This window comes from Denticeps clupeoides, chromosome 10, assembly GCF_900700375.1.
Source record: "Denticeps clupeoides chromosome 10, fDenClu1.1, whole genome shotgun sequence".
Lineage (NCBI taxonomy): Eukaryota > Metazoa > Chordata > Actinopteri > Clupeiformes > Denticipitidae > Denticeps > Denticeps clupeoides.
In genome coordinates, this window is record NC_041716.1 from 1791288 (window position 1) to 1818074 (window position 26787).

At 46.7% G+C, this 26787-nt stretch overlaps 3 protein-coding genes across 4 annotated transcripts; all 3 read right to left on the reverse strand.

The window, feature by feature from the left end:
• Nucleotides 1-201: 201 nt before the first annotated feature.
• asb8 (ankyrin repeat and SOCS box containing 8) lies at nt 202-3749 on the reverse strand. 2 transcript variants are annotated; one of them, XM_028994005.1, is made up of 4 exons: nt 3668-3749; nt 2309-2496; nt 2129-2233; nt 202-1527 (listed from the first exon to the last, which is right to left on the reverse strand). In XM_028994005.1, the coding sequence occupies exons 2-4, from the start codon at nt 2435-2437 to the stop codon at nt 892-894; spliced, it is 870 nt and encodes a 289-aa protein (XP_028849838.1). In that variant the 5' UTR covers nt 2438-2496; nt 3668-3749; the 3' UTR covers nt 202-891. The 2 variants fall into 2 exon arrangements, with proteins under 2 accessions (XP_028849838.1, XP_028849839.1); XM_028994006.1 differs by lacking the exon at nt 2129-2233.
• A 4056-nt stretch (nt 3750-7805) lies between these two features.
• On the reverse strand, nt 7806-18642 carry larp4aa (La ribonucleoprotein 4Aa). Its single transcript, XM_028993350.1, has 16 exons — nt 18529-18642; nt 15862-15988; nt 15597-15743; nt 15396-15483; nt 14248-14384; nt 13766-13869; nt 13564-13674; nt 13426-13479; nt 13093-13305; nt 12880-12983; nt 11443-11649; nt 11090-11141; nt 10080-10235; nt 9838-9983; nt 9519-9714; nt 7806-8213 (listed from the first exon to the last, which is right to left on the reverse strand). The coding sequence occupies exons 1-16, from the start codon at nt 18640-18642 to the stop codon at nt 7830-7832; spliced, it is 2340 nt and encodes a 779-aa protein (XP_028849183.1). The 3' UTR covers nt 7806-7829.
• A 1021-nt stretch (nt 18643-19663) lies between these two features.
• Nucleotides 19664-26573, reverse strand: LOC114798200 (ATP-dependent 6-phosphofructokinase, muscle type-like). Its single transcript, XM_028993697.1, has 22 exons — nt 26390-26573; nt 25555-25628; nt 25397-25474; nt 25111-25300; nt 24759-24924; nt 24536-24580; nt 24208-24316; nt 24019-24114; nt 23847-23939; nt 23626-23751; nt 22629-22693; nt 22473-22536; nt 22251-22397; nt 22117-22187; nt 21947-22034; nt 21521-21673; nt 21276-21440; nt 21124-21185; nt 20937-21048; nt 20720-20819; nt 20447-20552; nt 19664-20162 (listed from the first exon to the last, which is right to left on the reverse strand). Exons 1-22 carry the CDS (start codon nt 26478-26480, stop codon nt 20009-20011), a joined length of 2355 nt encoding a protein of 784 aa, XP_028849530.1. The 5' UTR covers nt 26481-26573; the 3' UTR covers nt 19664-20008.
• Nucleotides 26574-26787: the final 214 nt, after the last annotated feature.

Genomic DNA, 26787 nt, shown 5'->3' on the forward strand with positions numbered 1-26787 from the left:
TTACAATCAGTAGTTAGAGGGACTTGGGACAGGGACTTGCTCAGGGACGCAATGGTGGGAAATGGGGTTTGCACCTGGGACCCACTACGCTACTAATGATGGCATCGGTTTTCATCCTCGATTATGCTCTCAGCAAGATGAGCTCTTTCCTACAGGAAAAGCAACGTCGATCTTTCAGGAAGAAAATCACGACGCAGATTCTGACAAGCGGAAAAGCGTTTTACTCCGGCGTGGTGCGAGAACAGAAAAATGCACGTTTACACGGGCAGATGTCACCATAAAACACCGCCTACATACCTGCACACACACAAAAAATTATAAGAAAAAATAAAACCGAGTAGCAGTTTAGGCTTCACTTCTGAACGGCGTCGCATATTAAAAGATTTTAAACATCAGGGTGACGTCTACAGACAAAGGAGAGAAAAAAAAAAACACCACCATCCATATGAGCACCAAAAAAAAAAAAAATACACGCTTCAAAAGTTACTACGGTAAAATACATTAATCATAGAAAAATCAAACCTGTGACTAATTTTAGTTAAACAAATATACAAAACGTGTTTAACCACACGAGGTGAGAGTGGCCTGCTGAAGAAACGGTTCTCTTCTCTAGAACATTTATCAAGGCTTCTGTTATATAATCTGACATTCATTTCAGATGGTGTATTATATATATGTATGTATGTATATATGTATGTATGTATGTATGTATATGTATGTATGTATATACACACAATTCCACAACGGACACCAACAGACGTAAATGTAGGATGAACTGCTGCACGTCGAACTGAGGTGCCGCGAAAGGAAGCACAAACCACAAGACTCGGCCACTTTGTTCACCGTCGCATTAGCAAGTTATGATGTCGTACATGAAGCGCCTCCGCGCCGTCAGTCTCTGAGCAGCACGTACTCCTTGACCGACTCCGGCAGCGGCAGCTGCTTGACGGCGCCGGGGAGGTACTGCACGCCGAGGCCGCTCCGCACGGCGCACCGGGCCAGCGAGCGCAGCGAGGGCGGCTGCGCCGCCATGCCGGCGAGGCGCGCCAGCAGCTGCGGATCCTTGCTCAGCTCGCGCGGCAGCGAGCCGTCGGGCCGCCGGAGCTCCAGGCGGCCCGCCGCCCGGCACAGCAGCTCCAGGCACTCCTCCTCCTGCTCGGTGCCCAGGCCGCGCGCCAGCAGCGCCACCAGCCGCGAGACGGGCGTCTGGCCCTTCAGGTTGGTGACGTGGACGCGGGCGCCGTACTCCAGCAGGACGCGCACGCTCTCCAGGTTGCCCTTCATGGCGGCCCAGCTCAGCGGCGTGTCGCTGTTGTAGTCGCGGGCGTTGGGGCACGCGCCGCTCTCCAGCAGGGCCCGCACGCACTCCGGGTTGTCCTTGAACGCCGCCCAGTGCAGCGGCGTGTCCTTGTTGCCGTCGAGCGCGTCGGGCCGGGCGCCGTACTCCAGCAGCAGCTCCACGCACACCTCGTCCTTCTCCGCCGCGTAATGCAGCGCCGTGCGGTTGTAGCCGTCCAAGGCGTTCACCTGCGGAGGAATTTACTTTACTTTACTTTACTTTACTTTATTTAGCAGACGCTTTTATCCAAAGCAACTTACTAGAGGAAGACACCAGCAATTCTCGTTCGATTTCTATAGAATATCGAGTTCACAAACTAAGAGCCCTGATAAGGCTCAACTTGTCAGTGAAGAGCTCAGAGATTGTTGGGTGCTAGACTAAGATAAATTATAATGTATTTATACATTTTTGTATTGTTTTGTGCAATATGTACGCATGTGCGTGTGTAAGTGTTAGATTTGTCTGTAATATTTTTGGAATAAGAGGGTTTTCACCTGCTTCTTAAAAGTGGTGATGGTCTCGGCTAGTCGTGTGGAGGAGGGCAGGTTGTCCCACCAGCCAGGGACAACAACGGAGAACAGACATGATTGGAATCGGAGACCCCGTGAAGAAGGAATTTTTAGTCTCCTTTCGTTTGCCGATCTGAGAGGGCGTGCAGGAGTGTAGCTAGGTAATTTCACCCTCAGAGACCACACCGGGCTTTTAGGCAAATTAATATTCGAATTGGGGGGTTCACTCTGCACGAAAGGCCCTTTGCTGAAGAACGTCGGCGTTCGCCCCTCACCGTACCTCTGCGCCCTTCTCCAGCAGAAGCTCCACGCAGTCGGCGTCGGACACCATGCAGGCGCAATGCAGTGGCTTCAGCGTGCCGTGCATTCGGTTAACGTCGGCTCCCTGCACAGTCAGGGCCCGTCCGTTAATAAAGACGGAAAGAAAGAGGGCGCGGGGGACGCGCTCGTACGTACTCACCCGGCGTATGAGGTCTTCCACGTTGTCGTGCGGGAACGAGCGTATGGCCGCGATGGTCCGGATCAGCCGCTCGGACAGCGAGTACTTGCTCTGAATGCTTTGCATGATGTACCACATAGTAGAGCTCATGTGGACCGGAAGCACATGGCACCCCGACCGGGTGCCTCCACGCCGCGCTGTCGAGAAGGCTGTCAAGACGGAGAACACGGGGGGGGGGGGGGGGGGGGGGGGTCAGAGGTCGTGGGCACTGGACTACACGTTCAACTGGAGACCGCCGCAGACTTCCTGTCGGCACCAAACATTGTGGTTGGTGCGAGGTGTTGATGACGTCATTTCCTCCTCAACTTCTATAGGCCTCCCTCCTCGTTAGCATTTAAAGATACGGATCCCGAAACGCCGCGTCCTGGGAAGTCTCACTGGTGGTGGCCTAGCGGTTAAGAAAGTGGCCCCGTAATCGGAAGGTTGCCGGTTCGAATCCCGATCCGCCAAGGTGCCACCGACCAAAGCGCCGTCCCCACAAACGGGTGCCTGTCATGGCTGCCCACTGCTCACCAAGGGTGGCGGTTAAAAGCAGAGGACACGTTTCGTCGTGTCACCATGTGCTGTGCTGCAGTGTTTCACAATGACAATCACGTCACTTTCCTTCATTGTGGGTCTGCGATTCTGCACCACGGCTCAATCGTATTAGGGGAACAACAAGACCGATATAAAAGCAAGAAAATTTCCATTTCACGTCAGGGGACCTTTAAGGACTAAACCTAAAGTTAAAGACCTTCCGAGAAACGCAGGATTAATACAACAAGGCGAAACGTTCAGTCAAAACGAACGTTTATTTATGTGGGGACGCCGGCCAAATAATAACTCAAATAACGGTATCGATTATCGGTAACGACTGCGTGATATATATATATATACATACACATACACGCGATATATATAAAAAAATGTGTAATTATTGCATTTGTTTAAATATTCTCAGTGTCCTCCTCAGTAAATATCGGTATGGGATCGGCCGATAGCCAAACACCAGGTGCTGGTCGCACTTTTTACTGGCAACCAAACACTCATCACAACCGAGAGTCGCCGAAACGTCGCCGGCGAGCGGTCGGTGTTCGGGGCTGCTAGCCGCCGCGGCTAACACGCACACCGGGCCGGCGGGTGGGGTCCGGGTCCGAGCCCGGCCGACCCCCGACACACGTCGCGTAGCGCCCGGCGCGCCTCGCCTGGCCCGGAGGGCGACGGTCTCACGTCCCGCCGCCGGGCACCTCCAGAAACCGGCGGCTGAATAGCAACGCGTTCGCGGCGGGGGGGAAACGACGCGATTTCTGCGCACCGACGGCGAACGCTGGCGCAACAAACCTCGACGAAACGTCTCCGCCGCGACGACGCGCCGTGCTAAGCTAAGACGGGCTAACAAACACGGCCACGCCCTTGGCGCGATGACGTCACGCACCTGTATGGACGCCAGGGTCACCGCGGTCACCCCGACCTCACGGGATACGAGATGTTCTTTACTTCCGTCAACTGGAAAGGACGAGACTTTCACTGAGGGGTTCCCTTAAGACGTTTAAAAAGATTTGAGGTCCTTTTCTCGATCTGGTCAAGAGTAAGATTTTCCCTTCTGTTCCTGGGTGATACAGTTCATGTCTGAGTGGAGCTCTGCTGTGGTAGTTTTTATTATTTAGTTTTTGTATAGGTTGATTATGGGGGCGATTGTAGGCTGCTTTTATGTGTGTGTAGTATTTGTATGCATATATATATATATATATATATATATACACACACACACACACACACATATATATTTATTTATATATATTTCTCCTTTTGTTTTGTTTCTCTATTATAATTTTTTTATTGGAGTCTAGAGAATATTGTTATTGCTCATGCTCTAGTTCCAATAAACAAAGTTTAAAAAAAAAAAAAAAAAAAAAAAAAAGCGATACAGAAACGCATCGTGATACGTCACGTGGTGATATTGTATTGAACGTCGATATTTCTGTATACAAATTTAGCCCAAAATTCAGTTCTGAGCAATGTTGATTTGGCTGAATAACTAATATGTGATCCACCCAGATCATACATGGCTTCAGCGCTGCTTTACATTTTCAGCTGACTGTAGAGCATTGAAATATGTACAGTAATCACAATATATGAAGATATGGATCGCATCGTGAGATCCTTGCCAGTACACACCTGTAACATGCAATAAAATTACAATAATGCTAAAAAAGGTACACAAACATGTTTTAGCCCCTATTATATAAAATTATTATTATTTTTTTTTAAATATGCCAAAAGTAGATGATACAGGAAGGCGTTGTCCTCAAACCGTTCCTTGTCCAGTGAGATGATCTGATCAGAAAGGTTGCTGGCAATGGAATTTAGTTAATAGTGGATGTGCATGGTTTTTTTTTGGGCAGGCTTATTTTACAGGAAAGGTTTATGCAACTAAAAAAGTAATTTGAAAAAAACTATTATTTATGATCAGACCACAAGCACAGTATAAAAGAACTTGGGTTGAGTTAATAAATGGACAAAGTAATCTACTGTATCAGTGAAAATAAACATTTATTTATCTGCATCCACCCCCAAGTTCCCCCACACACGCACACTTACAGACACAAAATGAAGAGTTAGAACTCTAAGGCCAAAACAAACTAATTTATTTTCTTTTTTTTGTGACATTTTATTCAGACCGCTAGAATTTAGTGTCTCAAAACACTTCAATCCATTGCTATATATTCTTCCCATTTGCCACCCCACCCCTAAATCAATAAACAGAATTAAGGGAAATTGCTATTTGAGTCATTTTGCAAGCCTGTCATCTTTACCTTATGCTTCTAAAATGATTCACATTACATAACAGTAAGACCCCCCCCCCCCAAACAAAGTTATTGCATTATTTCATTACACTAAAACCACTAGCTGCTCATATTCATTAATGAAGAAAAAACAAACAAAAAAAAGCCCCAGTGATTCATTACTCATGTACTGCATTACTAAACGTCTAGTCAATGCATCAAGTATTTGCTTGTCTGAAAAATCTCAATCAATAATATACAGATATGTTAAATGCATGTTTTCTTCCCAATGCTTTCACTCACTCACTCAGACAAAACATGGGAGACGTCAACCTAGAAGGGTTGGGGTGGAGGAATTTGCTCAGTAGGAGTAACATAAATAATTTAAACTTAAAAAAAAAAAAAAAAAAAAAAAAAAAAAACATTTGCAAATACTGCTCCCCCTTTCGAATGAAACAGCCAAATACGCCATCCTCAGAAGGTCCAGTCATACTCTGGTCTCAATGTCACACTCCTACATCCCTCTGGGCGATAAGAAAGGCGCTGATAAGATATAAAACAACTCATACTGTTCACCTTTTTAAAGCCAAAGCATGGGAGTGAGTTAAAGAAAGAAAAATAAGTCATACACACACACACACACACACCCAGAAAAAAAGGACTTCAGGCAGCTGGCACATAACATGGAGATATTTCTAATGTGCGCCACTCAATTACCGTGGCTGCTCCATGATTAGCAGTGCACGATCTTAATCACACACCTTACAGAAACAGATGTTTTAAATGGTTCTTTCCATTCTTGAAAGTGATTTGAAGTCTATTTGAAATGACTAACAAATGATACATATTAAAAATAATAAAAAATCAAAAAATCACTCAGGAAGCTCAATAAAAACACTAACTGCTGTTGCTACTTAACCCGAGTTGAGTGCTGATGCCGAGTGGCTGTCTGGACATGCTGGTGGTTCTAAAGGCCTCCCCTCTGCCACACATATAAACTGGACTGACATTCAGGAGGCAGATCGGTGATGTCACCAACCAAAAACCACCTGGCAAGCTTCCGAAATCCTTCTCCAGCAATCAATAAAAAAAGAGGGAAGGAGGAAAAACACTAGCTAATTAGTATGCAACACAATTGACCTATCATCCTGTACAGACACACCCGCCAAACATTGAAAATGAACAAAATTTGACAAACCCTGAATGTCCCATTTTGATGCGGAGGTCACATGAAGGAGGGAAGGAGGAAAAAAAAAAAAAAAAAAAAAAAAAAAAAAAAAAATCCAACGTTTACCTAAGAACTACAAATCTCACTGAGAAAAAACCCACCTTGTAAACATACAGAGTCAGGCTGATTATCAGCAAATACACAGTAAAGAATCAGTTCCAGGGGTGATGGGGAGGGGAAAAAAAATAAAATAAAAAAAAATGCAATAATAATAATAATAATCTGAGATGACAGAAGTACTTCATTACCAACACTTGTAACTGGAACAATGATGTCATGAGCCAGTGCTTAAAAAAAAAAAAAAAAATAGATCAGACATCACCTTTTAGTGACATACCGGCATTATTATTATTGGCAAGCTTGGACTTCATACAGAATCACAGATTAAAAGTATCATACCAGCGTAATCCCCCCTCCAATATTCAGATGAGTTACAACCTTTTGAACATCATGTCAATGATTCTGAAAGCATACAGAATTAAATGATAGCAATGTCACGCAGAAAAAAAAAAAAAAAAAATCAAATAATAATATTAATTCTACCATGGCAAACAGTGAGGTCACTATTGGCCCTATATTAGTTAGTCTAAGAATCACAACCAAAACAGTTCACATCCTACAGGGGATCTGAGTCCCAAACTGATTAAGCTCTCTTGCTTTTAAGCGAGGGGGGAAAATAAAATAAAAATAATAATAATTCCACTCAAATGTCTAAATGTTGACACCAACTACAAACATATGCAATGTCACGTGATCAGTGTCCCTCAATTTGCAAAATGAGCTTTTTTTTCTTCTCCCCCCCGCTCACTTTCTTGCGTGAAAGGGAAAAAAAAAAAAAAAAAAAAAAAAAAAAAAAAAAAAAAAAAAAAAAAAAAAATGACCAAATGAATAATTGCATGTTAAAGTGATATCTTTGTGTAGGTACATGACATTACATATTCATGTTCCTGTCTTCTTAGTGCATACTGTTCATTGCAGACCACAGTCAACAGTGAAGGGCCTGGCCGTCCACGACTCTGTCTCCAACAGGAAGGAGGCCAGAGACGGACGCAAAAAAAAAAAAAAAAAAGAAAAAAAAAAAAAAAAAAGAAAAATGTATAATAATTACATTCTGAAAGGGAATTTTTTTTAACACCAGAAGCTTAGAAAAGGGATTTTTCCTATTTGATGAATCCCTTTATTTTGCCCTGCAGCAACATACATATATATATCTATATATTTTCTCATCTTTTTGAAATCATGCCAATCTGTCCGGGAACAGGGTACCCCAGTCTATGACTTTTCTTCAAGACATGCCCCAGGCAGAAGAGGTGGCTACCATTTAGGTTGTTGCTTTTAATATCTTATATATATATATATATATATCATACATATATAAAAGATGCTTAATTTTATACATACATATATATATACACATAAATAAAATTAAGCATCTTGAGTGATGAGCGATTTTTCATACATCTGTATTGGATATTATTTGAAAGTGTCTCTACTTTGGCGATACGGGAGGGATGTTCTGCTCTTTGCCCGTATTTCTAGGCCCTTGCGGGGAGCTGCGCCTGCCGAAGGGCGGGCGTCTCTGCTGTTCCCGGAGCTTAAGGCCCCCTGGACCGGCTCTCGGTGGGCCGTTGTTGCGATAGAAGCCAGCGCCGTCGCGGGGGGGTCGGCCCTCTCGTGTTTTAAACTCGGCCCCTCGCTCCTGGTGCCGCTCGTGCTTGTCTCCCTGGCTGTGGGGGCCCGAGGCCGGCTCTTCTGCCTTGTTGACGCGAAGCTCGCGCAGGGGCTGCGTGGTGGGACTGGTGTTAGCTGCAGGGGGTGGAGGATCTTTCGGGGGACGCTGGCACACCTCGGCATAGCTCAGCTTGCGAGGCTCCTGCAGGTTGAGGGTGGAAGATAAGCGGAAGATCAAAAGGTTATTGCAATAAATTACCCATGTTTCAGGGAATTTTTTTACTTACCTTACACTTATAAAATCAGTTAATTTAATTAATACTGTGTGTCAGAAAGACTTTGGGCGGAACCAGATTTGGTTCGTTGTTTCTATCTGGTCCGGTTAGAGTGTGACACCTAATGAGCCACGCTTATTTTTCACATGTAAATGTGTGCGTTCATGACTGAAAGTAAGTACTGAGGAGTGTTGTTCACACTCGTGTGTTCGATTTGTTTATCCTTTCATACTGTTTTATATGCAGAGAGAGAGAGTTTGTAATGTTTGGGAATTATTTAATTCTTATGCTAATTTCCGCCTGCTATTAGCGCTAAGCTAACGGGGTGCAATAATTTTCCTGTGTTTTAGCTGCCTATATTTATATTCTAGGTAAAATGTTCTAGTGCTGGTTAGCTGCTTATGTAGGATTGTATTGTCTGTTTCATGTTAGATTACTGTAAGCAGTGTTATTAATCAGTGTTGTGCATCATATCATGTTCTGTGGAGTGTTTGCTTATGTATGCTTTCTCTGTTTCTTGTAGACCACACACACACACACACACACACACACACACACACACACACACACACACACAAATACTTCGTTAATAAATAAGATAATTGATAAGCTGGCCTCCAGGCTCCTGATTCTCTGACCGGAATCAGATCCTATTGTCGCTTCACCAGTGTAACACGTCGTGGGAGTGGTGGAATCTACACGACACTGTGAGAAATTCCAAGAAACTTATATGTATCCTCATAGACATGGAATACAATCAATTAAATTTAAAAACAAATGCAATTTGATTATTCATGCATGCTAAAATATTTTTTGACAGTAAAGAAAAAAACAGACAGGGACTCTGCAGGTTTAAGGAAGCCAAATTTAAGATTTGAAACCTTAAAAGGTCTTAAATCAAACTAGACAGCATCGGGGACGTCAACTTTTTTTCCCCCTGCATACATTGAGAGGACCAGATTCTGTTCTAAAATACAATATTAATTTTATTTCACCTTAAGTAATATATTACTTGATAAATGTTTCCAAATTTCTGCTACTTTTTAGCCCGTGTCAATGTTAACACTCATTATCTGTACTCATATTACCAATATGTTCACTTTGTATTATTTGGCAGTCATTTCCAGGCGACCTGGGCATTGCCCAATTTTTAACCCCCCCCCCACATTTTTCTATTGCCCATTTGTTTTCAGACATGCAGTTTTCATTCGAACAGAATGAATGCATCATACCACAGCAGGGCTACTGGCAGCGAGGGCGGGGCTTGTCTGAGGTGCAGCAGAGGTGATGTTGGGGTGAAGCTTGGGTGCAGTTCCTGCCTGCGTTTGAGGAGGCGGAGCAGGCACAGAAGGGCCAGGGGCGGCTTGCACCTCTTTATGGCCGGGAGTCTCGGCCTTCTCCAATTTCTTCTCCGGGTGGTTTGTGATGCTGTTAAAAAATGAAACAGGTAAAGCATGTTTTTTTTTTTTTTTTTTTTGGTGAGGACCACTTTTTATTTTTGAACTGAGAAGGTGAGAAACTCCGCCTCCTGTCACTTGAATAAGTCCTTACCTGGGGGTGTGAGGCTCCGGGAGATTAGTGGTTATTTTCCCTGTGGACTGTGGAGGCCTGGAAGTGCTGATGGCTTCGTCCAGAACAGGTGCAGGACTGGCAGTCACATCTTTGCTAGAATCAGCCTGTTGCTGCTGCTGCTGCTGCTGCAGGGGAGGAGGATGCATGTAATATGATCAAATCTGCAGTTGTTAATGTCCACTAACATTCATGAATACAAAGTAATACACTCCATAACGTACTTTGTCTCTGCTCAGCCCCCTCACAACGTCAGACATGCGGTTCTCCAGCACCAGCTCGCCTTGCGTGCTGACCACGCAACCTGGCAAAGGAGGGAAGTTGGATGCAGCAAGGTCGAATTTTGGAGGCGGTGCTTTGACTTCGGTGAGAGGTGGTCTCTGATGGGGGAGCAATTAAAGAGCCATGGGGTGTTAAGACAGTAATTTCTGCATTTTTAAGACATGCAAAAATAATATTATACCGCAGCTTCCAAACATAACTGCGTCTATTTGTCAGAAACAGAAATAAGGTGTAGTCCTCAAACATGATAAGCTATCAACTATAACGGTGGTTCAGTAGTAAAATCAATATATACCGCAAGTGCAAATTCATAATCAGACTAGTCAATAACTAATCGATTATAGTTTGTGACCAGCCAACTATCAAAATAGTTGTAGCATAAAATACAACCAATAATAATAGTAATATTTTACTGTGGCACAAATACCACAATCGTGCTACCATAGTGTCACCTTTGTGGCCATTCAGACCCCTAATGTAGAGTTAAAATGGAGTATGGCCACCCCTGCATTGTACATTTTCATTTACAGCATTTACCAGACGCCCATATCCAGAGTGACTTACAATCAGTAATTACAGGGACAGTCCCCCCCGGAGACACTCAGGGTAAAGTGTCTTGCTCAGGGACACGATGGTTGTAAGTGGGGTTTGAACCTGGGTCTGCTGGTTCACAGGCGAGTTTGTTACCCACTAGGCTACTATTGGATATGAATTTCTCCTCTTGATATTCCGCCTTGAGTACAGTAGTAAGTAGAGAGGTGCACTACCATCGGCTAATTTGTTTCTGTGATGCACCCTGCAGTGAATCTTTGCACTCAATGCATTTCTAATAACAGGGATGTGGTTTTGATCTGATACGTTGATTTCAGCAAACTTCTTTTAGTCTCTCCTGATTAAGCCACAAACTGAATTCCAGCCCAAAGAAACCGTGCAAAAACCAAACATGACTTACCGTAGAACGCTCATCCTCTCTCCTCCGGCGAGACCCTCTGTATGTACTCCTCCTGTAAGACACCAGCAAACAAGGGTTGAAAACTTTCCTAATCCTGTCGGTAAAGCATCGCGTTCCTGTTGGTCTGGCCTTCAGATCTCATAATCTTACCGCTCATTGGGTCTGGACATGGGAGGATTGGGGCTTTTGTAGGGAGGGGAGAGAGGAGAGGAGGAGAAGAAGAGGAAAGCAAGGAAAGACAAAAGCCCTTCACCGCCCAACCAGAAGTCCCTCTATGCGCTTCAAGCTCTCATCATTAGACCAGACCTTATGGAGGCGAATGCACGTAGATGAGCTGAGGGCAAGTCAACTACCTGCCACGGTTGGCCATGCCAGAGTCATCCGAGGGGTCCGAGGAAGAGAGGTGGGCGAAGGAGGGGCTCAGCTCCGCGGTGCCCAGCACGTGGCCGCTGCTGAGGGGGGGCTGGGGGCTACGCAGGCCGGACAGTCCGTCCACCAGCGAGACCGGGGCCACAGGAGAAGGGGAACCATCGGTCTTTGTCTGAGGCTTCACGTGGTTCCTATTCAAACAAAAACGGATTAAAAAAAAAAAAAAAAAATTTATTATTACTTTTTTTTGTTTAACCATTTGCACTTCAACTGAACCAAATGATACGCGGAACATGCAGTGCAAACAAACAAGTCAGTAAAGAATAGATGAATGAGCAATGATGTCTGAAGAGGGGTTTTTGGTAAAGGACTGCTGCATTTTACCCTCCATTTGAAATGCACATTTCCCCTCAATTCCCAAACAGTGGGTACTGATGAAGAACAAAATGTTAAAAATATATTCAAAACTGATGGATAAACGGACACAGGGGATAATGGCCGGTTAGTTTTGATGGGGGGAAAGGGAGAGACCTGTTCGGAGAAATATATCCCAAGAGGCCGCCATGGTGAGAAAACTAACGCTGCGTTACGTTTTCAGTCTCAGCACGTCCCAACCTCAAACACCGCAGCAAAACATATAGTGATTGCGCAAAAAAAAAAAAAAAAATCAGAATGCCGTTTTGATTCGGTCAATCAAAATGGTTACGGATGGGGAGATGTGAGATGAAGCAGAAGGAACAGGCGGAAGCCCGGTAATGGTTTAGTCACGATTCGCAGCATGGGTGTAGTAATAAGATTGGTGAGAGTTTCAGAGGTGAAATACCTGAAGGCATTTATTACATTCTTTCTGGAATAGAGTGGGACACTGTGGGGACAGCAAGAACACCATGAAGTAAGTTATCGGTCGGCTGAAGGGCAGCGTTGTTTACTTTAGCAGCTTAACAGCAGGTCTGAACAGTGTAGTACGTTTAAGGACACTTATTATTTCGTATTGTGTAGTCACACACAGAAATATTTTTGCATAATTAAGAGACATTTAGGGTTCCCACCCCAGACTTTACAAACATTCCCTGACCTCCCATATAAAGAAACGTCCAATGTAATGTTTGAGAAGAAAAGGGGATTTAAAGTGGTTATAAAAATTCAGAACTGCATTAACGTCTTTATTTTCAAGCCATTTACCACACATTTACCATACACATGGTAAATACACATCAGGTTTTTTGCAACTGCACTAGTTGCTATTGACAATTCCCTGGGAATTCCCTGTCTGGAAATGCATTTCACTGAAATCCCCTGACCCGTGGGAACCCTGACTAGGAGTCCTGTTCTTATAAAAAATCCATCAGGACACTGTAATGGCAAATATGAAAGCAGTTTTAGAAGGAAATTAAATCATGCAAATACAAGAACAAGCATACCGGTTTCGGCTGAAGGGGCGACCGAGGCCGAGGGAGTTGGTGCCGGGTTTATAGTGCGCCGGCGATCCAAACCCATTCACGAAACCACTGTTTGGAAATGGGGCCTGCAGTAACGGCAGACAGCAATGAGTCAAAATGGCACCTTTTCCCAGAACGTCACATGCAGTCCATGCTTCTGTTCAAAGAATCATACATAACGTCACACGTTTTTACCAGTGGGGTCTCGAAATACGGCGTGGGAGATGGGGTCCACGTGGGCTGTACAATGTTGTAGTGCAGGTACTGCTGTTGCGGGCTGTACACATGCTGCATGAAGAGGGGGGTGCTGTACTGGGACTGAGTCTGGCTCTGCTGGGAATACATGCTGCAGTCCAAGCTGCGGTAGCCGTTCTTCGCGAAGAATGTGTTGTTAGCTTTTATTCTGGCCTGGGGTAAAAGAGTTGGAAAAATTAGAGCTGGTCTGCTTTCAGCGAATTATTGGCCGATTTAAAAAAAACAAATAAATAAAAAATTAAGACATCGCATAATTTAAAGAGACCGCCTCACCATGATTGGTTTTCCCTGAAATGTTTTCACTTCTTCCCTTAAATATTTGTATGCCTAAAGAGGAAAAATTAAAATGTGTTAAATTATCAGACAGCCAAGACCAAATATTATTACACCCGGCACTTAGCGAAGACCAACCTGCTGGGCATCCGTGTCCGATTGGAATGTAATGTACCAGTTATTGTTGTGTGCAAACTCAACACTGATCACTTTGGGACAGTTGTCATTCTTAAAGAGAGCCTCCACTTCCTGTAGGCAAAAAAACAGCAATGTTACAAATCAGCACGATTAAAAAGAATCTTTATCTTCCTCGTGTCTACAAGGTTTTTCCCCACCGCACCTCTACTGGCGTCGACTCCGGAACCTCCCTCAAGATGATGGTGCAGCGTTTGTGGTTGGGTCGGACCTTCTCCCCTTTCTCATCAACTTGTACCATAGGTGAGGCTAAATGCAGAAGACCAGACATTAGAGTTCACATTTATCAGACGCCCTTATCCAGAGAATCTTAAAAATCAGTAGTGACAGGGACAGTCACTCTGGGACACAATGGTAGTAAGTGGGGTTTGAACCTGGGTCTACTGATTCATTACTGACCAGGCTACTACCACCACCAAACAACTACAAAACGACTGTGTGATGCATGGGAGATTATGCAGACAAAAAAAGTTACTTTAAAGTTATGCCATGTGATGCACGGGTCACAGAAAACTAGTCTCACTTGTCAAAACCAATTAGTTCACCAAATAATAACAATAATTATAAATAACTCTTAGTCGCATTTTGCAGAGAATTGCCCCCCCCAATCTTGCTCAGTGTACTCACATCTCAACACGTCCAAAATGAGGTCCATGTCAGTGGTTAGGACCTTTATCCCCTCCATGCTAGCAATGGTCCAAATGGGGACAAACTGGTCGCTGTCCATCTGAGACATGAGATACAGGTCCTTGGACAGATTCTCTCTGTGATGCACAAATGGTGGGGGATTAAAAAAAAAATAAATAAAAAAATAAAGGGATGAACAAAAACAAATATTATCATAACCAGGGCTGATGCACGCAACCTTGTGTCCCCTGGGATTACATATATAAACAGCCTGATATATAATAACTCTGATCATCATAGTCAAGCACGGTCCATAAGTTTTTAAAAAGGTAGCCACATAAATGATAAATTCTCTGGATATTCAGACTTGAACCCGTATAAGCCTATATTTCCAGTAATTCGAGTCCCTGGGCCTGGTAGGCGTGTTCAGAATCCATCCTTTTAACTAGTCACTAGTTTAACTAGCCGCCACCTATTACTTGAAGTAAAGTGACTGTGATAGTCTTGGTGAAACACTGCAGCACAGCACACGGTGACACAATGAAATGGGTCCGCTGCCTTTAACCATCACCCTTAGCGAGCAGTCGGCAGCCATGACAGGCGCCCGGGGAGCAGTGTGTGGTGATGGTACTTTGCTCAGTGGCACCTCGGCGTATCTGGATGCGAACCGGAAACCTTCTGAATACGGTGGCAAATATAATACTCCAATGTAAACCAGTAAACGATAGAACATAAATAAAAATGAGAAAACTTAAAAATAGCTTACTTTAGCGTCTCAGACAGGCGTTTTATAAACTCTGATAACCGACTTGATAAGTCATTGGGGTGTAATACCTGCCGTGGCTGTTGTACCAGGCCCATTCCGACAAGTACATATTTTTAAAAGCCCGGAAATACGAGGGGAAAAGAGACTGGTTCATTAAAAAAAAAAAAAAAAAAAAAAAAAAACCCCACACAGGGCCTCCGTTTCATGTCCTCAGCATTAATTTTCTCATCACCTGACCAAGAGGGCCGAGACATTCTTTCTGTGCAATTTGCTGCTTTTTGCATAAGTACTACAGACCGGAAGTTGTAAAATTGATACTTATTCATTTGTTTATAACTGCAGCCATGCCAGTGACCTGAATGCAATCAGCCCTGACACTCACCTGGAAAAGCAGAACTCCAGCTCCTTCTTCAGAGACTCGCGCAAGCTCTCAGCAGAGAGGGGCTGCTCTTCTGACACCTTACAATCCACTGGAAAAATAACGTGCAGACCAAACGAGTTACTCGCATAACAGAGTACAATAAAACCACGTTTTTATAACAGCGGACGCATGATCTGAGCAGTGGTGCATCATGTGACGTACCATTTCCTGCAGTGGGCTCGCAGCCTGGATAATGGAGATCAGGAGGATCCATACCGTTCACTGCACCCTCCGCGGCGGCAGAGGAGCTGCCAACATCAAGGTCAGCAAATGCTGTGTAGGCTTTACACGACGAGGACTCTGGATACCCTACAGGCAGGAACGTCCAAAGATTAAGGGAGGCTCACGAAGCAGGGAACCAAGACAAAGGTCCACGGGTTACAGCAAATTGAAAAATAAAATAATAATAAAAAAAGTATTCCCGCACCCTCAGTGAGGCTGGCCTGGGACCACGGGGAGCCTTCTGTGCAGTCCGCGGGAGCCTCGCCCTGCACGGCCGGCATCTCCTGCCACACCTTGGCGTTCGGGTTCAAGCCTGCTCCCTTGGAGGTCACCTGCAACAAATAGGTGTATGTGTTCACGCATTTCTACAACTAAGGAGGACATTTTTGGTAACACCTTTGGAAATTAGAAACAACGCAAAATCATTAGTCCTTGCATTGTTCTTTAAAAAGTTAAAAATCAATATGCCCGTTAATGAGGTGGCTACTTATCGCATCGTTAAAGTAAAATACAACCGAAACATCTCCATAGTTGTGTAGTTAAAACCACGTGTTGAACGGCGAAAACGTGTGCAAGTGCTCCACGCTTTACGAAGTAAATAAAACAAAGAAACCACACCGCACACGGGCCCCTCGAATTCAGCAGCACTTGAAAAGCACGGCTTTATTTGACGAATAGCTCAACTTGTGCGGCCTCGCCTGTGCTAGCATCTTAGCGGTTAGCATGTCACACATGGTCCCCGCGCGTCGTCGGCGTACTTCGCTAGCCTGCTAATTAGCCGGCCGGCGGACTCTTACCTCGAGGAATAAAAGCATTCCCGCGTCGCGACGAACGTCTGCGAACTTTGGTTGGGGTTTTTCCCCCCCTTTTCTTTTAAAGGGACGAGAGCGGCGGAGCCGAGCGGAGCGGGGAACCGGCCAGTCGGACTCCACACGCTGTCACGACCTTCAACTCAACCATTCCCGGTGAACTGTGGACCCGGTGTTGCCAGGTGTCGCTCCTCATTTCACAACGGCGCCATCGCCGCTTTATAAAACAGCATTAAAACCCCTTAACCTCACACAAAGTCGAACTTGGTTGGCTAGAGAGAGAAAATCTGGGAAGGAACCGCATTACCGTTGTAACCGGACAAAGCCAAGGACGCGGTCGCAGTTAGCTGTGAACGTGAATTAATAGATTCATGTGTAAACATCTACAGTACGCAAAAAAGGGGCGGGAATAAAATAACATTTTTCACCTGGAAAGTGTTGATATTAATCTAGACCCAGTGTAGAACGTAAAACCGTAAATTGTTTAAACGAACAGCCCTATATTAGGAACATAGCGCGTTGGCAGGGAAACCGCGACCCTGGCAACCTTGAAGCGGAACTCCGCCTCCGTCCTCAACCGCCGAGATCCGCGCCGCCGTCCGCCATTGGGCCAAGAAGAGCTCGACCAAACTAATTCAAAGGACGTGAAGACCCATCAGAAACGCGTATGACCATGTTAAGACCGAATAGAATAAATACTAGGATGCAAATGATCCCACCGCACAACCTCTAAGTTTCTGTGTCAAACACTTTAAGGTCATTGAGGTGGAACAAGTTAATTCATTTGTCTTTTTTTGACTACCTTGCCTTTACTTTACTTGGCAGATGCTTTTATCCAAAGCAGTCACATGCCTTCATGTGATGGCTGAAAAAAAAATTACTTGAAAATACAAGTTAATACAAGTTATTTTTGAACAAACGAGAAGCCAGTGAATGTTTAAAACACAGTTAAAAGTACATGGAAATCACATTTGTTAGCTTTTATAAAACCTCTCTAGCTCACATCAACACCCCATACAGGTTCTGCTTTAAGTTTCCATAAAAAAAAAAAAAAAAAAAAAGCTGCAATAATCAATGTTGTGGAGTAATCGCTAGAGCCATAGGGACAGGTCGTAATAAACAGAAATCAGGATCTTATGACAGGCATCGGAGAGCGGTGTAATTTACAGGCTTAGGGTGTTTTGCTCGGGGCCGGGAAGCAGCACAAGAACCTTATTAAATTCCATAAATGCACCACATTAAAAAGCCCCTCCACGTGTAAACAAGGGGCTTTTTTTTTTTTTTTTTACATTTAAATCCACGCCTCAATCAAGATCGTAACAGTCATCCTCCACTATCGGACCGGCTGATTAAAAATAGGTTTATATTACAATCAGGAGTAAAAACGCACACAACAGCATAACGGCTGAGTAGCTGATGGGTTAATGGGGGTCCTAAAACGGGAGGTACGGACCAGACCACCACCTTTCATTTCTGGAAATCCTCTAAAAAAAAAAAAAAAAAAAAAAAAAAAAACAGAGAGAAGAAAGAGAGAGAGATGAGCCATCCACTCAATTATTTACAGCTTGATTTTTTTTTTTCTTCTCCTGGAGGTATGGGACTAAAACGTCTGTCATTGATCGGAGGGACTCGGCATAAACGACCAGACGTCCATGCATGCGTGGTCACGGTTAATGCATTAAAGAGAGAGAGGGGATCAGTAAAATAAAACACGTGGGCCGTGTGTGACAGCGCCTGTCTGTCTGTCTGTCCCCGCAGGCCTCGACTGTACCGCACCGCTATGCCGTCTCGTCTTCCATTTACAACGTACGCGTGTGAGTTTAACGGGAGTTGAATGAATTAAACCGTCCGTGGCAGCGGCGCCATAATCTGTAATCGCGGCGACCGCCGGGAGCCGCTCGGCTGCTAAGCCGCAAGACCGACGAGGCAGACCCGGCCTCCCGGGCGCCGTCCGCCCCGCGGCGCGCCTGTCAACAGACCGCAGTGTGTAGTAAAGCCGGCGGACGCCGGAGCGAGGTGCACCCAGGCGGGTAAAAAAAAGAGGAGCAAGGCCCCGCACTCACCATGACGCTCGATTCTTCCCCGGCCCCGGGCGCCGCCTCGTCCTCCCCGCGGCTTTCGGATCCCGGCTCAGCCTCCTCCTGCAGCTGCGGCTCTCCGCCCTGGTCCGAATTCATCGGCCGCTCCTGGCGCTCCCCTCCTCCGTGTCACCACCTCCCTCCCCGCCCCTCGGCTCACCAGCGATCGGGTAAAAGCGCGGCGAGGGTCCGGCGGAGATCGGTCCGAAACGAGATACCTCGGCTTAGGAAGCTAACGGGCTAGCCAGCTCGCTAGCCAAACGGTGGGAGCTAACGCGTTAGCCGCGTCGGCTAGTCCGCACACATCGACAGAAAGACGGGCGCAGGCGAGCGGTTCGGCGAGAACGGGCCGAGCCCGACGCGCTCAGAGCACCGATGCGGCTTCTGGAGCTCCCTCTCCGGGACCTGGGCTGGAGTCGGGGCCGAGCTGGGCGACCGAAGCGGGCACAGGGGACGCGCACCTCTCCGACGAGCAGGCAGACATTAATACGGTCCGCCGCCGTCCCGACTGCCACCGCGACCTCCCGGTGCCCTCTGGCGCGCCGACGCTACTTCCGGTTCCCGGTACGTCCGCTGCAGGAGAAAAAAAAAAGTCCCCAACAACGGAACATTCTCGCTTCAAACTTCATATTCACATTTTCACCCGCCGTGACCAACTTTTGCCAACTTTTGAGCGCATTCGACGAGAAATAAAACTGGGCTCCGTAAGACGTATTTTGTTCAGACTATTTTGAAAGACACTGATAGAATTCCGCTATTTTCCCCATGAAAGAGAGACGATTGCAACGTTTTTCCAATATTTACCGATAGAGGACGTACTGAAGCTATTTGGCTTAAATGTGCATCATTCGTTAGATTAATTAGTTGATCATTTTCACTGAACCTTTTTCACGCACAAAAAAAACCCCTAAAATGTATTCGATTGCAATCAGATGGGACACTTTTTTTAGCCCCTCTCATCATGTGCAGGTGGAAGGTGCAAACGATTCTGCTGGAAAAATTCGATTTATTTATTCATCCACTGCCAGGTTTCGTTGTTTGAAACCAATGTGTCCACAGCACGCATTGCATCATTTGCATACCACCCACCCTTATTAATGCAAAATAAAACCAGACAGCATTCTGAATACCGTTTTTTTTTATTAATCGGCACTGAGAACTACCATGCAAAAAGGTCATAATTTTACAGCAATCAAAATGAAATTTGACTTAAAATTTCTGTGCATTTGTAATGTACTTGCTACAATACTAAAGTGACTGAAATCATTCAGAGACTTCACGGCTTAAATAAGGCAAAAGATACGTTTTAATTACAATTTGTAGACTATTTTTGGCAGGGAAAAGCTTATACATTCATACAAATGTATACACATACAAATGAATTACAGCAACTGCAATGAGGTTCAAACCCAACACCATGTTGTAATGCTGTTACATACTAAACGTCAGCAATCCCCTGCACTTGTTAGGAAGGAGCGGTCTTGGAGACTAGACCCTGCTTCCTGATGAGGTGCTCCATGTGAGCATGTTCAGTCGTGTCTAGCTCCACCTTGTACTTGGCCAGAATCTTCAAGATCGGCCTGAGCTTCAGCCACCACTGAGTCTTTGGGATGCGGTGCCTGGAGTGTAGAAAAAACAGTAGAATTTTATCAACTCATAAAGGAAAGGATCCATGACTTTCGGAACTGTGACATGTGCTTGTCACTAGAGGACGCTGTGGTTGGAGTATGTGCTGGTTTAGTCCCATTTTTATCGAAAGGGGGAACTTGTGCCAACATGGCCTGTAAAGAAGCTTCTTATTATGTCTGCAAGCAGTAGGCCAAAATCACATAGTATATTACACACTCTTGTATATTACCGGGAAACTTTTTTCATGGAAGTTGGGAGAGAGAAGACAACTCACTCAAAGTCAACCTGCTCTTTCAGTCCCTCAAGCGACTGGAACACCAGACCCCTCTTGCCCATGCCCAGCACGCAGGCCGAGTCTGCAATGTTGGCAAAGATGCGACCTGCAGAAGCATCGCAGAGCGGAAATCAGAGACGAGGTCGGGCCTGGAGGCTGTAGGGCGTTCTAGAATGTCAGTTCTGGCTTTAGGAGCCGATCAGGAGCTATGCCCGGACCATGTGATGGTTTGTGGTTCGTTAGGGTGTCTGTTTTCATGCCGCTGCCTCTCACCATGTCTGTAGCACTCTCTCACTTTCTCAGTCAGCCACAGAACAGACTTAGCTCCCATTTTGGTGGCAAAGTTCCTGTCAAAGGGCGTGGGTGCCCCTCCCTAAATCCAGATATTAAAATTAGACGAGCAGGAGACAACAGAAAGTGCTCCATATTGGAATGAAAAGGCATAAAATTCTATGACAAAGTTTTTTGGGGTCGTCCAATGACAACGGACCTGTTGCATGTGGCCCAGGATATTCTTTCTGCAGTCAAAGACCCCCTTTCCTTCCTCAGAATACAGGTTGAAGATGAAGTCGGTGGTGTAGTTCTCGTTGCATCTCTCGTTCCTGTGTGAAGGAAGTACGGGTTACACACCGCTGTGAACACGCCGCGTTCTTTGGTGAAATAAGGGGACCGGTCACCTGAGAATTAGCCCCCTTTTCACGGAGGTCTTCATCTTTTCCACAAGATGCTCCACGTTTGTCTGTTACGGGAGGACAATGGGACAGGCCGAGGTCAGTCTCGGATCTGTAGGCGCTGGCCTACCGATTGATCTGCACTCTGCTCTGCTCACCTCCAGGTCATGAATACCGAATTTGTCCTCGTAGACGTACGCGGCGTCGGCTCCCGCCGCCAGGCCCGCCATGGTGGCCAGGTAGCCGCAGTAGCCCCCCATGGTCTCAATAATGAACACGCGGCGCTTCGTACCCGCGGCCGACTGCTTAATCCTGTCACATGTCTGTCGGGTGCAGGGCACGCCGCGTTAGTGTCGGTAAGGGATGCGAAAACGTGACAAAAAGTGTTGTGAAAATCACCGACTGTGGTTATGGTGTTCAGGGCCGTGTCGGCGCCAATGCTGAAGTCTGATCCTGGGACGTTGTTGGAGACGGTGGCGGGGATGACCACCATGGGGATGCACAGCTCCTCATACTTCTGCCTGCCCTGCACCATCTCCAGTCCCCCGACGAAGGCCTGCGCGCAGAACAGAAGCGTGGACTGACGCGAGCTGCACGAGTCGAGCGTGTTTACATTTACATTTACGGCATTTACCAGACGCCCTTATCCAGAGCGACTTACAATCAGTAGTTACAGGGACAGTCCCCCCTGGAGACACTCAGGGTTAAGTGTCTTGCTCAGGGACACAATGGTAGTAAGTGGGATTTGAACCTGGGTCTCCTGGTTCACAGGCGAGTGTGTTACCCGCTAGGCTACTACCACCCTACGGTGTGTTGGGCCGGACCTTACCTCAAAACCGCCGATTATAACCAGGGCATGGATGTTGAACTTGGCAATGTTAAGGCTTATCTCCTCCATGAATTTCCCAGGAAGGGACCTTCGTAGGGACACACAGAGTCGATCAGTGTCCGACGCGGAGCGTTAATAATGGCAATAATAATACGCTGCAACAGCCACACCTCTTGGTTCCCAACACCGAGCCGCCTTTCCCTGTCCAGCCCCCGACGGACGTCCAGATCATCGGTTCAATCTGAAAGGTGACAAACACTGAATTTCTGCCACGCCCGCAAGCCCCCCATTCCCCCCGTCCTACCTGTCCTTGGGCGAGGCCTTCGAAGCCGTCGTGCACGGCCAGCATGTTGTGGCCCTGAAGGATGCCGATCCTCACGGCGGAGCGCACAGCGGCGTTCATGCCCGCACAGGGGGCGCCCACGTTCAGGATGGCGATGTTGATGTTGCTCTGCGGGAAGGGGTGGGGTTAACGCCATCGCCTCGGGAGCTATTTTCCGAACGCGATCTGTGCTCGGCCCCTTACTTTCACATCCGGCAGGTGGACGTGCGCCAGCATCTTATACGTGTTCCAGTTGTTCTCAAAGCTCCTGTCAACGGCAAGGCGTCATCAGCCCCCAACCACGCCTTTTATTTCCACACCTCAACATGCAGAGGAACATGCATTCGTCCGTGGACATACTTGCCCCGAAGTTTGATGGCATCATCAAACCTGCCTTCTGCCATGGCCGTGGTCACGTCCTTCGTCTAAACGGTGATGCAGAAGAGAATTAACATCATGCATTCTGCTGAAATGCATCCGATTCCATTCAGGTCTGCCGGGCTCTTAAGCAGAATCTAAACTCCGGTGTCTTGGGCCGGATCGAGGGATCTTTTTTGCCGCTGTTGCAGGCTTCTTTTCATTTTTGCGTAGTCGAGTGAGAACAAGTCGCCTTTTCTGTAAACATCCATGACTAATATCTGTCCACTGTCCACTTTAGTTGTCCACCATAACAACTAAAGCTTCAGGGATTTTCAAATGGACCAGTAACATCATAATGGACACATAATGTCCACCATGACACCATGACACTGGACTCCACCTCCAACTGTAGGACTAATTTTTTTCTTATTGGACAAACCATCACTAGCCCTGCACTGACACCACTTGCAGGCCCACTCTACCCTGGAAGAGGGTCCCTCTCCTTCCCAACGTTTCTACCTTTCTTTTTTCTCTCTCCTAGAGTTTTTTTGTTTTTCCTTGTGTGCAGAAGGGTCAAGTGTGTTGGGTGTCAACTGTAGGGCCCATTGAGACGTACTGTATGTGATTATGGGCTATATAAGAAATACATGTTGTTGTTGATTTTGTCACGTCACTTACCCTTTACTTTTTTTTTTTTTGTGCTTAATTTTAGAGGAAATCACACTGTGTTAAACTCAGCATGGGTGTGTCTGTGTGGTAGTTCTTCACGAGGAAGCAGCTTGATGATCATTTCAGTCGGTCAGTTTTTGCTTTGATGAGAAAAGGCCGGATTTTAAGGCGTATTTGGTGCACGGAGACTATTGCTACAGATTTCCCCCCCATGTCAGGGGGGATTTAATATGGAGCTACTTTAATCGGGGAGATGTCCACACCGGCCCCGTTCCTGTGACCCCTGTCTCTCACAGAGGGACAGATGCAGAGAGAAGCGCTGCCTCACCACTTGCACACACTCCATAAGGGGCAGCCTGACAGCCTGGTTTCCAGACAGGGTGACGACGCAGGCTGGGGTGTCAGGCGTGGCCTCCAGGAGAGCCATCACAGCTTCAACACCCATCCTGCTGGCCTGTGAAAACACACACGGCCACGCCGACACACACCGTCAGGCAGAGGCGGGAAGGAAAAGCGACGGTGGAGGCAGGGAGACGAAGACGCACCCACCAAGATTCTGTCGAACGCGGACGGCGTGCCGCCTCTCTGCACGTGTCCCAGGATGGTGGTGCGCGTGTCGTAGCCGAGACGTTTTGTCACCAGCTGGGGACAAGACGGGAACGAATCTTGTTTCAGGAGAAAGGAATACGTGTACAACCTTGAAATGGAGGGAGGATCGTACTTCTTTGATCTTCTCGCTGGAGATGGGCTTTCCGTGCCTGTCCATGGCGCCCTCAGCGACAATGATGATGTTCAGACGAGACCCCCTGCTTCTTGTCTGAGGGTTGAGGAGAAGTTACGTTGAATCACACCGTAACCGCCATTAGGCACCATACCGATTTGGGCAGCCAGCGGCTTTTAGAGCACATACATCCACCATCCTCCTGCACAAGTGCTCCTCCCAGGATTCATCTGGGGGCATCTCCGGAATAAACACCCAGTCGGCTCCACAAGCGAGAGCCGAGACCAGAGCCAGATACCTGAACCACACACAAACACACAAATGTGCTCTTCTTAGCCTGAAGACACCTAGTCTAGATCATAACGAGAAACCTTTATCTTTTTGCAAATTCTCAATAATCAGTGTGATTAAGGCCATTTAGCATACAAGGTCTAAAGATTTTTCTATATCGCCCCCTGGTGGTCTCCAAAGACTGTGATGTCAGATTCAATTGGGAAATTGGAAAGCACCCACTTACCCACAATGTCTGCCCATCACCTCCAGGATGAAAGCCCTCTGATGGCTGTTGGAAAGATTAGGAGTGTGAAGATGAGATTCTGGAAAAACGGCGAATCAAGAACCTTTTAAAAAATAAATTATTCTACCACCACAGTTTACAAGTGACATAAGAAACCCTGTTGACTCTCTTTTTATACGAGTGAACTTCAGCCACAGGAGGCGTCCTCAGGACTGTTTCACACCTTTGAGCCGTGGTGGTGATGCAGTCCACAATCTCCATGATGCGGTGGAGGGCGGAGTCCGTGCCGATGGTCATGTCAGTTCCACAGAAGTCGTTATCGATGGAGCCCACCATGCCCACGATGTTGAGGTGAGAAGAGGCCTTGGCTTGCTCACCAGTGACCTTACCTGCAAACGGGTGAACATGGACAACCACAAAAAGATCCCAAAATGTAATTACATTTGCAGGAAAATCACATTAACATCATTTTAAATGTTCTTTTACTGCTTCCTCATTCTTGACTGTTCCTGCTTTGGAACCTTCATGGGACCTCACAAGTCAAGTCTTACTGGTGTTCAGGTCATGAACCTCACCAGCTTTGACCAGGTCCGCCAGCAGCCCACTCCACTCGCTGCGGAACTGATTGGCACCAGTCAAGCTGCCGTCTCCTCCGATTACGCAGAGATTGGTGATCCCCAGCTTCACCATGTTGCAGGCGGCCTTCAAACGCCCTTCTCTGGCCCGGAAATCCTGGCAGCGGGCACTACCAATCACAGTTCCACCCTGAAAACCGATCAATCAACACAGTTGCACATTCGGTGTATGGAAAGAGTTGAAATTACAGTGGAATTGTGTTTCTTGGGGGGGGGGGGTTCCTACCAGTTGCAGCATCATGGACACGCTCTCCCAGGTTGCTAGGCGTATATTCTCACCGCCATCGACCAGCCCCTGGTAGCCCTGCCAGTAGCAGCACACTTTTCATTCATTCCATCCGACAGTTTTACAATTCAATAACCAGTTCGTTGGTGCAAATGTACCTCGTGCACGAAGAAGACCCTAGCGCCGGTGTAAAGACCAACTCTGACGGTGGCCCTAACAGCTGCGTTCATACCTGCGGGGAAAAAGGTGGTAGTAGCCTAGCGGGTAACACACTCGCCTTTGAATCAGAAGACCCAGGTTCAAATCCCACTTACTACCATCGTGTCCCTGAGCAAGACACTTAACCCTGAGTGTCTCCAGGGGGGGGGGACTGTCCCTGTAACTACTGATTGTAAGTCGCTCTGGACAAGGGCCTCTGATAAATGCTGTAAATGTAAATGTAAATGTCGTGTGGCGATTATTGCCTGGTGGTCACGTGGCGTGGTGTGGAACATTTGTTCAGCCGCGGTAAACGGTGCACGTCTGCCCTGCAATATTTTCGATCGTCTCAAATAAAAGGCCAAGGAGTCAGCGCTGTGTTGTGTTGCACGGTGGCTCCAAGCGTCTCCAGTTTCAACACTGAACAGCTGTGGCCACCGACCCTTCGCCCACGACACTGTGTGTCATTCCGCAAAAAGGTCAGCGCCTCTAAAATTAGCCCCAAAAAGGAGTAAATGACGGAGAGGCCACGGACGGAGGGATATAAAGGCTGACAGCTAAAGGTTATGAGTGCACGTAGTGTTTGAGCGAAGCGACAGATGCAATAATATATTCCGATGACCAGACGCGTAACTGTTCATGCACCGATTGCGGCTTTCCCTCCAAAGTCCTCTCAACACGCAAGCGGCTGCCACAGTTTGCAACTGGAGTTCTACTCAAAGGGCTCCAGGTCCTGCATCATTTGCAATTGTTCAGGAGCACTTCCGCTAGGGCCATTTCTGACCTCCACCTTACCTTGTGCATCTCCTCCAGAAGTCAGGACAGCAATGGCCCGGCCGACCCCCATTTTAGTGGCGTCCGGCCCGTGGACTGTTGCACCGGCCATACTGCAGACCGTAGACGAGAGAGAAGTTCCACCAAGGATGGGAACGAAGGCGCACTGTGGCCCTTTCCTGTCCAACCTGACTTGTGGCGACTGTTGGGTAGGAGGGGCGAGGATTTTGAACGATATCAGCCCCCAGCCCAGCCCCCAGCCCACCCCTCATCAAACGGACCATCCCATAACTCAGGGGCGGGCAAACCTTTAAGCTCAGGGGCCACATTTACTTTTAAACTTTGTCAGACGTGCCGGGTCAGCACCATGTGCAGACATATCAGACACGAAGACAAAATAAAGTATTACAGTGTTAATA

Coding starts and splice junctions, on each gene's coding strand:
- asb8 (XM_028994005.1), bottom strand. CDS start 2,437: ATGAGCTCTACTATGTGGTACATCATGCAAAGCATTCAGAGCAAGTAC. Junction 2,234..2,308: donor TGGAAGACCTCATACGCCGG/GTGAGTACGTAC, acceptor CTGACTGTGCAG/GGAGCCGACGTTAACCGAAT. Junction 1,528..2,128: donor TGCTGGAGAAGGGCGCAGAG/GTACGGTGAGGG, acceptor ATTCCTCCGCAG/GTGAACGCCTTGGACGGCTA.
- larp4aa (XM_028993350.1), bottom strand. CDS start 18,642: ATGAATTCGGACCAGGGCGGAGAGCCGCAGCTGCAGGAGGAGGCTGAG. Junction 15,484..15,596: donor CGAGCCCACTGCAGGAAATG/GTACGTCACATG, acceptor TTATTTTTCCAG/TGGATTGTAAGGTGTCAGAA. Junction 11,650..12,879: donor CGCCCCTTCAGCCGAAACCG/GTATGCTTGTTC, acceptor TTGTTTGAATAG/GAACCACGTGAAGCCTCAGA.
- LOC114798200 (XM_028993697.1), bottom strand. CDS start 26,480: ATGGCCGGTGCAACAGTCCACGGGCCGGACGCCACTAAAATGGGGGTC. Junction 21,441..21,520: donor CCCTGAACACCATAACCACA/GTCGGTGATTTT, acceptor TGCACCCGACAG/ACATGTGACAGGATTAAGCA. Junction 21,186..21,275: donor TCGGTATTCATGACCTGGAG/GTGAGCAGAGCA, acceptor CTCCCGTAACAG/ACAAACGTGGAGCATCTTGT.